The 7890-nt window shown below is 26.0% G+C and overlaps 2 protein-coding genes and 1 long non-coding RNA gene across 3 annotated transcripts; 2 read left to right on the top strand and 1 right to left on the bottom strand.

Moving 5' to 3' along the window:
• Nucleotides 1-529: 529 nt before the first annotated feature.
• On the top strand, nt 530-2118 carry LOC105669430 (succinate dehydrogenase cytochrome b560 subunit, mitochondrial). Its single transcript, XM_012362396.2, has 5 exons — nt 530-788; nt 875-931; nt 1222-1415; nt 1567-1709; nt 1895-2118. The coding sequence occupies exons 1-5, from the start codon at nt 772-774 to the stop codon at nt 1997-1999; spliced, it is 516 nt and encodes a 171-aa protein (XP_012217819.1). The 5' UTR covers nt 530-771; the 3' UTR covers nt 2000-2118.
• A 242-nt stretch (nt 2119-2360) lies between these two features.
• Nucleotides 2361-6399, bottom strand: RfC38 (replication factor C subunit RfC38). Its single transcript, XM_012362385.2, has 5 exons — nt 6191-6399; nt 4803-4940; nt 4484-4646; nt 3989-4307; nt 2361-2832 (listed from the first exon to the last, which is right to left on the bottom strand). The coding sequence occupies exons 1-5, from the start codon at nt 6275-6277 to the stop codon at nt 2475-2477; spliced, it is 1065 nt and encodes a 354-aa protein (XP_012217808.1). The 5' UTR covers nt 6278-6399; the 3' UTR covers nt 2361-2474.
• A 146-nt stretch (nt 6400-6545) lies between these two features.
• LOC137000813 (uncharacterized) lies at nt 6546-7120 on the top strand. The gene is made up of 2 exons (XR_010890988.1): nt 6546-6668; nt 6881-7120. It is a non-coding gene; the product is annotated as an uncharacterized lncRNA (long non-coding RNA).
• Nucleotides 7121-7890: the final 770 nt, after the last annotated feature.

The raw sequence follows: 7890 nt of genomic DNA, 5'->3' as shown, positions 1-7890 counted from the left end.
CGTGCTCCCCCGGTACAGCTTGTGCTCCGTCCCTCTATTCCTTAGTCCGTGGATGAGACGAAATATTACAACAAAAATAGATAAAAATAGTTCCACAAAGATGAAAAAATTTAGTTAATACTTTTTACGTTTATATATCATATATCGTATATGTATAATTTGGTATTTTATACTGTATTATATACTTATTATTAATGGTAACTTATTAACGATAATTTATTAACTTATTATTATATACTTAGTGTAAATATGTACTTGCTACAAATTTTGTTTTCACCATATGTATGTTTATCATAAAATAAAATTTATAATTTCATATCAATATTATATTATTTTTCTTTTTACTAATAATTATATTAATATAATATTAATGTTGACATATAGATTTATGCCTTGCTAACGCGGACTTAAATTATAGAAACAGATTAATTTATTTATTCAGTACTATAACTGTTCAGTGAGCGCTCAAGAAGCAGGGAATATTAAGTTAGACATCAGACTCACGAGAGGGCACTGAAGACTATATACGCAAAAATACATTACGCTCTTATGAGATCTTCCACTCTATCCTATTCTCTTTGACTTGAATTTAGTCAATAATTTTCTGTTATAAGATTGTCGGCTTAAATTGTTTGTGCCATACATTTGATTTGAGAATACATTGCTGATTGCTTGTAATTATATTTATAAAATCTTGCTGTAACATAGAATATTTGCTAACACACCTCTGTGACACTTATCATCCATCAGAAATACAAGATATTTATAAAAATGGCGGTCTATACTAGGTATGTTCCAAAATACTATTTTTAGCTAATTAAATTGTTATGACTTTAATTATTCAGCTAAAGCAAAAACGATATTTGTTCCTTAGACTTCTATGTCGGCGTAATGTCGATTTTCGACATTTTCGGTGTCTATACACTTGCAGGTAAGAGCTTACATAACACATAACCTTATATTTATATAACTGTCATATTGAAAATAAATTTTGATAGTTTTTATTCTACAACAAGTTTCTACGCAAAAGTGATTACAATTATAAGTTATGTATATCAATTATAGCGCATTGTTTATTTATGTTACTTTAATGCTGTGCTTATGTAATTTTAGTTTTAATATTTATGTAACTTTAATTTTTATGTCAAAAAATTTTTTTACTTTATTAATTTTTTATTAGCTGTACCTGCAAATAAAAACACAATGAGATATATATTGCAGATCACTCAGTGCTACAGTTTCAAATCCTTCACATACAATAAATTGTGAATCCCATGATGAGAAGAATACACGTCTAAAAAGACCGATGTCACCACATTTAACTATCTATCAAGTTCAATTAACATCATTGCTCTCATTAACACATCGTACTACTGGTATAATACTAGCCAGTTATGCGATGTTTCTTGGTTTAGGTAAAACTCAATATGCGTATTTACTTAGCTTAGTTGATCATGTAATATGTAGTTTAATAAAAATTAGAATTTTGTATGTGTGTGTGCGTGTGTGTGGAGTTATATGAAACAGAAATAAGTATGTTTAAGTTAAATATGTTTTGTGTTTCAGGCACATTATTTATACCAGGTGGTATTCCCTGCTTCATAGAAACTGTGAATAATTTATGTTTACCTTTACCTGTACTGTTTGCTAGCAAGACTTTACTTGCTTTGCCTGTTACATATCATACATTTAATGGAATACGTCATTTGGTATGAAGTTATTATGTAATAAGTATAATTATATTTGAAAGTAAATGAGATAAGAAGCGCAAATTAATAATTATTACATTTAATTTATGTCATTATTCAGAAAAAATTATTGCTATAACTTTACTGACTTATAAATTTAGTTATATATATATATAATTATCATATATATTTTTATAAATTTCCAGGCTTGGGATATGGGACTTTTTCTAACAATTAAAGAAGTGTATAGTACTGGATATGTAGTATCTGCACTAGCAGTTATCTCCGCATTTGCACTTGCAGCAATGTAAGTGTATTATATGTTCTTCAGGGAAAACATTTTTTTTAAATTAGCTGTCAGATTACATCAAGTATTGTATTGCTGTGTTATATTCATTATTATTAGAATAAAATAATTTATTCAAATTAATGTTTTTGCATATATAATTTTTATTCATACTTTGCTAAATATTCGTTATTAAAAATGTCAAATAATACACTAGCCCTAATTAAAAAAAAGGAAAAAACAATTTTAAAATTAAACAATGACATGAATTTCTTTAGCATGATTATAAAATTAGAAATAAATTATTAATATTATAATTTGTGCTTAAGATACAGAAATTATTAATCTTATATTAATAAGAGGTAAATAAAGAGGTAAATCTAAAAATTAATTATTTTTACTTCATACTGATAATGTTTAAAAGATATTGAAAACTTATAATGTAACTGATATAGTATAATCATTTTATTACAAATGTAAAAAACATTAAAGAACAAATTTTACATAAAACTTTCTAAAGATGATTCAATATATTTTTTGTAAACAGCCATAAATCGTGCAGCAAAAGCCTCTAAATGAAAAATAGGTTTCGAGCCACGTATCATTCTATGTTGATACTCTGACGCAGTGCCGATAATTTCTTTTTTTAATTGATCATCACATTTTTTTATGCATTCTTGTAGCAATCCTCTAAATATTAGATCGCATGGTACAGCACGCGTTAACAGATCATAAAATCTATTCCGTATGTCTAAAAGTATTTTAGGAGATTGTTCAGAAACCATCATACTAGCTGTATTTCGTATATATATTTGCCAATCCGGCTCTGTTACTTTTTGATCGGTAGTAAATGGATATCTAAAAACAAAATAATTTTTATAAGGAAAATAATAAAACTTTATAATTTTGAATTTAATCGCTTTTACATATATACTACATAAAAAATAGGGAACACTTCTTAGACGCCTAAAATAACAATTTTCAAACTGCTATAATTTAGCATAAAATATCGCACATCAAAAACAGCGTTTTAAAACTTAAAGTGTCTATTTTTACATACTTTAGGCCATTTTGTAAAAATTTTTTATTCAATATTGCAATTTAATAATAAAATTTTTTCAAATTTTATGACAAGTGATAAAGCTATGATTCTTTACTCGCAAAATGCATGTTTACAAATGTTCCTGCGATTTTTTTTATCGAGTTACACAACTTTGAAAATAAATCTACATTTTTTACAAATAACGTAAAAACTCGGCGAAAAATTATCACGGACAAAAAACAAAAAAGCGTTTTAAAGCTAAAATTTGCACTTTCACGTACTTGTAACAGTTTTTTTAACTTTTTTACTCTCACAATTCTGAACCCAAAAAACCATTGTTTTTGTCTTAAAATTACGTATTTTCAATACTCTGCAGTTTACAACACTTTTTCTCGAAAAGTTCATGATAAGTTCCAAAAAGTACATTTTATCTGTAGACCACGTGTTTAGAAATGTTTCTACAATTTTTTTGGCCGAACTACACGACATTGAAACTAACCTTATATTTTGTGAACGATAACATTTACTATCAGCAGTAGCATAAGAATACAAGTTTATTTATTCAAGTCACGTTATTCGACCAAAAAAATCGTAATAACATTTGTAAACACATGTTTTGCAAATAAAGAATCGTAGTTTTTGCCTCTTGTCATAAAATTTTGAAAAAAATGTTATCAAATTGCAGTATTGAAGATACGTAATTTTAAGAAACAAAACAATGTGTTCTTATTTTTTAAGTCTAAAAGTAAGATAAAAATATAAAAAAATGGCCTCAAACATGTAAAAATACCAACTTCAAGCTTTAAAACGCTTTTTTGATTTTTGGTCTAGATTTAGTCTATCTTCGTTGGTGATAATTATTCGCGAGTTACAGTAGTTTGAAGATTGTTCAATTTTGAACGTCTAATGTTCCTTATTTTTTTGTGAAATAATATATTTCTATATATACCTATATTTATGTATATTACTTACTGTTCGACTTTGCAAGCCTCGAGCATTAATATTGCCCGTCTAAGATTTCTATTACTAGCTTCAATTACTCGATTAATTAATTCATCAGGTATGTTTAATCCTTCACGTTTACAAATTAAATGTAAAATAGTTTTGATTTCAAAGACTGTTGGCGCAGGAACTCTGATTCGCACACATCGTGATTGAATTGCTGGCAATACTCGTGATGTTGAATTTGCACAAAGAATCAATCTGCACGTACTAATATATTTTTCCATTGTTCTACGAAGTGCATGCTGTGCGTCTCTTGTAAGTTGATCCACATTAGACAACAATACCACTATTTATATAACAGTGTTGTAATTTTTATATAATAATTTGTATAATAATTTTATTATATAATAATTATTCTTTTTACTACATCAATTATTTGTAATAATAGCTTAAATTTGTAATAATAAATTAAAAAATATTCAAATAGATGTTTAAAAAATGTTTACCATATCTTTATTATACCTTTAAACTCCTTTTGACCTATATCTATGTGATGTGTTTGTGCAGTTGCTTTTATCAATTCCATAATAACAATTCTGTCATGTAATCCTGCGTCACTGGGATTTACTTCTGTGTGGTAATTACTGCTCATTGTTAATATTTCTAATTTCTTTTTAGATGCTGTCTGGATAATCATTTATACAGGTTGGAATATTTTATTTTTATTTTGTTATAGAATATGAATCATTATTGATATAATTTTATGTTAAATATGTTATAATTAATGAACAAAAAATCTAATCAGCGCATTTTAACTGAATAAAAATAAAATATACCAAACCTCAAACTGCACAGTTTCTACTTTTACTCTTTCAGCTGCACTTCCATAAAGTTCTTTCAAAATACACAATATTCGTGTTTTCTTTCCTGCACCAGGTGGTCCGTGCACTAATAAATGAGGAAAGTCTCGTTTTTGTACCTATATTTTAAACAAAAATAATTGAGACATTGCTTATTCCAGTCAAATTAATATAATTCTGCAGATATTTCTATGAACTTTTTAAATATATATATATATATGTATATATAGGTTAAATTTTACATTAAAGACAACTTTTAACATGTAAGTTTTTCTTAATTCTTTTAATGTAGTGTTACAAACTACTTTTTTCCTACTACTTTTTTCATATCTATAGTTAATATTTATAATTAAAATTTACGAGATACTATGTATAATTAAAATCTAATCATGATTTTTTTACTTTTTTTATCATTATAATTATATTTACACTCATTTTCAATCAATGTAACATGACGTATGAAATACACATTTTCAAAAACAAATCATATTATTTTATTTTAAGACAAAATTTAATATTGTATTTTTTAAGTATTGACTATGCAATTTGTTACAGTAATTCAATTATCGCGATAAATTTCTGCAATTTTTTCATTATCATACTACGTAATTTTTAAAAGCAATTTGATTGCAGTGATTGTACAGGATTTAGGAGCCTGTTCTGTAATTCTTAATGATGTTGTTATGTGTCATTGTGCAGTAATTACATGATACAAAAAAACCTGTATAGTGATACATAACATCGTTAAAAATTATAGAATAGGGAGCTTAGATCCTATTCTAATTCCAGCAACTAGTTGTATCCAATTGTAATATTTTTGTTCTTATGTATTTGCTTAATTTGCAACAATACAACATAAAAATGAATTTCTTATAAATGGATTCAAATTTTTACTATATCTTTATTGAAGTAATATTTAAGTGATCCTGCAAGAAAAAAAATTTACCGTTTAAAAGCTGAGATAATTGCAATTATATTTAGTACTTTTAGTATTTTTTACTATTGCAATTATATTGCAATTATAATTAATTGCAATTATATTTAGTGTTTTTAGTATTTTTTACTAAAAGTACTAAATATAATTGCAATTTCAAAAAAATTTACAATTGCAATTATAGTATATAATTATATATAAATTGTAAGAAATTTTAGGTTATATTGTCGCGAGACAACTACCTTAAAAAGATAACAATATTTAATGTGTTGTACCAACATAATAATCACAAAAATAATTGCTGCTAGTATTGCAACTAGTAAATTGTGACAATTAAGTTGCTGCAATAAGTTGCATGAAAATTTGCAGTTTGATGCTGGCTTTGAGAAAAGCACGCTTTTAATGTTAGTTAACCTCAATTGTCAATATAATTACCATGTTTCTCAAGTCCTCTGCTTGTTCGAGATGATAATCTAACTTCGCAAGTGTTGTTGGACGATATTTATCAACCCACAAACTCATTTTTTTATCGCAGTCCAAGCAGATTTATAATAAATGTTAAATATTAATTGTAATCTTATAACTATACTCTATCTTCTTGCGCGCGCGTGGTAGAAAAAAATAATTCTCGCCAGTATTGCCAACAATTTAAAGCAACTACTGTATCAAGCATTGGTTTAGGTTGCGTTCCGTTTCGCACATTATGCGCACGAATTACATAGAGTGCGTTCGAAAATAAGTTTGGTTGGTGTTGGGAAAAAAGATAAAGTTGGCAGTATTGAAAATTACCAGTGCTGCGTTTCGTTTCTTCCACTGGGATCATTGGAATTATACGTTATACCAGGGATCACTGAGGTTTGTTGAGGTTATTAAGGACATAAAAAAATTTGCTATTTGAGGTATTATGAAAGAGGTAAAGAAGAAGTAAAACATATTTTATAATAATATGCTTTATCTATATATATATAAATAAATATATATGCTATAGTTATTATATGTAATAATTAATGTAATCATAATTAAATACAGTAAAACAAATGTATTCTAACCTTTACTTCTTTTTCTCTTTTTTATAAATTATTGTTTCTTATATTTAAATGTAACATAATTGTGTAATATTTACAGATCACTTCTCTTGTTACTTATTATACGTCTCTTAAACATATATTTAAAAAATGAAGAAATCTGTGCAATTAGTTAAGAAACACAACACTCGTCAATTGAAGTTGCTTGATGAAATAACCAATATAGAATATATAATAGAAGTTAATGAAGAAGATTTCAATCGCGCTTATAAAGGTATTATTTCAATATTAAACAGTTTTCTGTAATTGTGCAATAATTTAAATATACCTATATTCAACATGTTTGTTTCATTATCAATATCTGAAGCATTGTTGTCTGTTTCATTTTGATTAGTCTCAATATTTGACAATAAATCATCAAGTTGTATGATAGTATTTATATTTTTCATATTTTTTTTCGAAGAACTGGGATTATCAATTGTGCTCGAATTACGTTCGTTAATTAAAAGGGTATGTTTTGCTTTTTGTAGCAAAGCATTAGCAAATGTAATATCTATATATAAAAATAACAATATATAATTATTTTTGCATGCTTTCTTATCTGGATAGTTAACTGTTTAATATTGAAATAATACCTTTATAAGCGCGATTGAAATCTTCTTCATTAACTTCTATTATATATTCTATATTGGTTATTTCATCAAGCAACTTCAATTGACGAGTGTTGTGTTTCTTAACTAATTGCACAGATTTCTTCATTTTTTAAATATATGTTTAAGAGACGTATAATAAGTAACAAGAGAAGTGATCTGTAAATATTACACAATTATGTTACATTTAAATATAAGAAACAATAATTTATAAAAAAGAGAAAAAGAAGTAAAGGTTAGAATACATTTGTTTTACTGTATTTAATTATGATTACATTAATTATTACATATAATAACTATAGCATATATATTTATTTATATATATATAGATAAAGCATATTATTATAAAATATGTTTTACTTCTTCTTTACCTCTTTCATAATACCTCAAATAGCAAATTTTTTTATGTCCTTAATAACCTCAACAAACCTCAGTGATCCCTGGTATAACGTATAATTCC

Source organism: Linepithema humile, chromosome 6, assembly GCF_040581485.1.
Source record: "Linepithema humile isolate Giens D197 chromosome 6, Lhum_UNIL_v1.0, whole genome shotgun sequence".
Taxonomy (NCBI): Eukaryota; Metazoa; Arthropoda; class Insecta; order Hymenoptera; family Formicidae; genus Linepithema; species Linepithema humile.
The sequence above is the reverse complement of the archived record's forward strand: the minus strand, read 5'-3'. Positions and strand labels throughout refer to the sequence as shown.

Coding starts and splice junctions, on each gene's coding strand:
- RfC38 (XM_012362385.2), bottom strand. CDS start 6,277: ATGAGTTTGTGGGTTGATAAATATCGTCCAACAACACTTGCGAAGTTA. Junction 4,308..4,483: donor AGGTCAAAAGGAGTTTAAAG/GTATAATAAAGA, acceptor TTATATAAATAG/TGGTATTGTTGTCTAATGTG. Junction 2,833..3,988: donor GAGGCTTGCAAAGTCGAACA/GTAAGTAATATA, acceptor TTTTGTTTTTAG/ATATCCATTTACTACCGATC.
- LOC105669430 (XM_012362396.2), top strand. Junction 932..1,221: donor CGGTGTCTATACACTTGCAG/GTAAGAGCTTAC, acceptor TATATATTGCAG/ATCACTCAGTGCTACAGTTT. Junction 1,416..1,566: donor TGCGATGTTTCTTGGTTTAG/GTAAAACTCAAT, acceptor TTTGTGTTTCAG/GCACATTATTTATACCAGGT.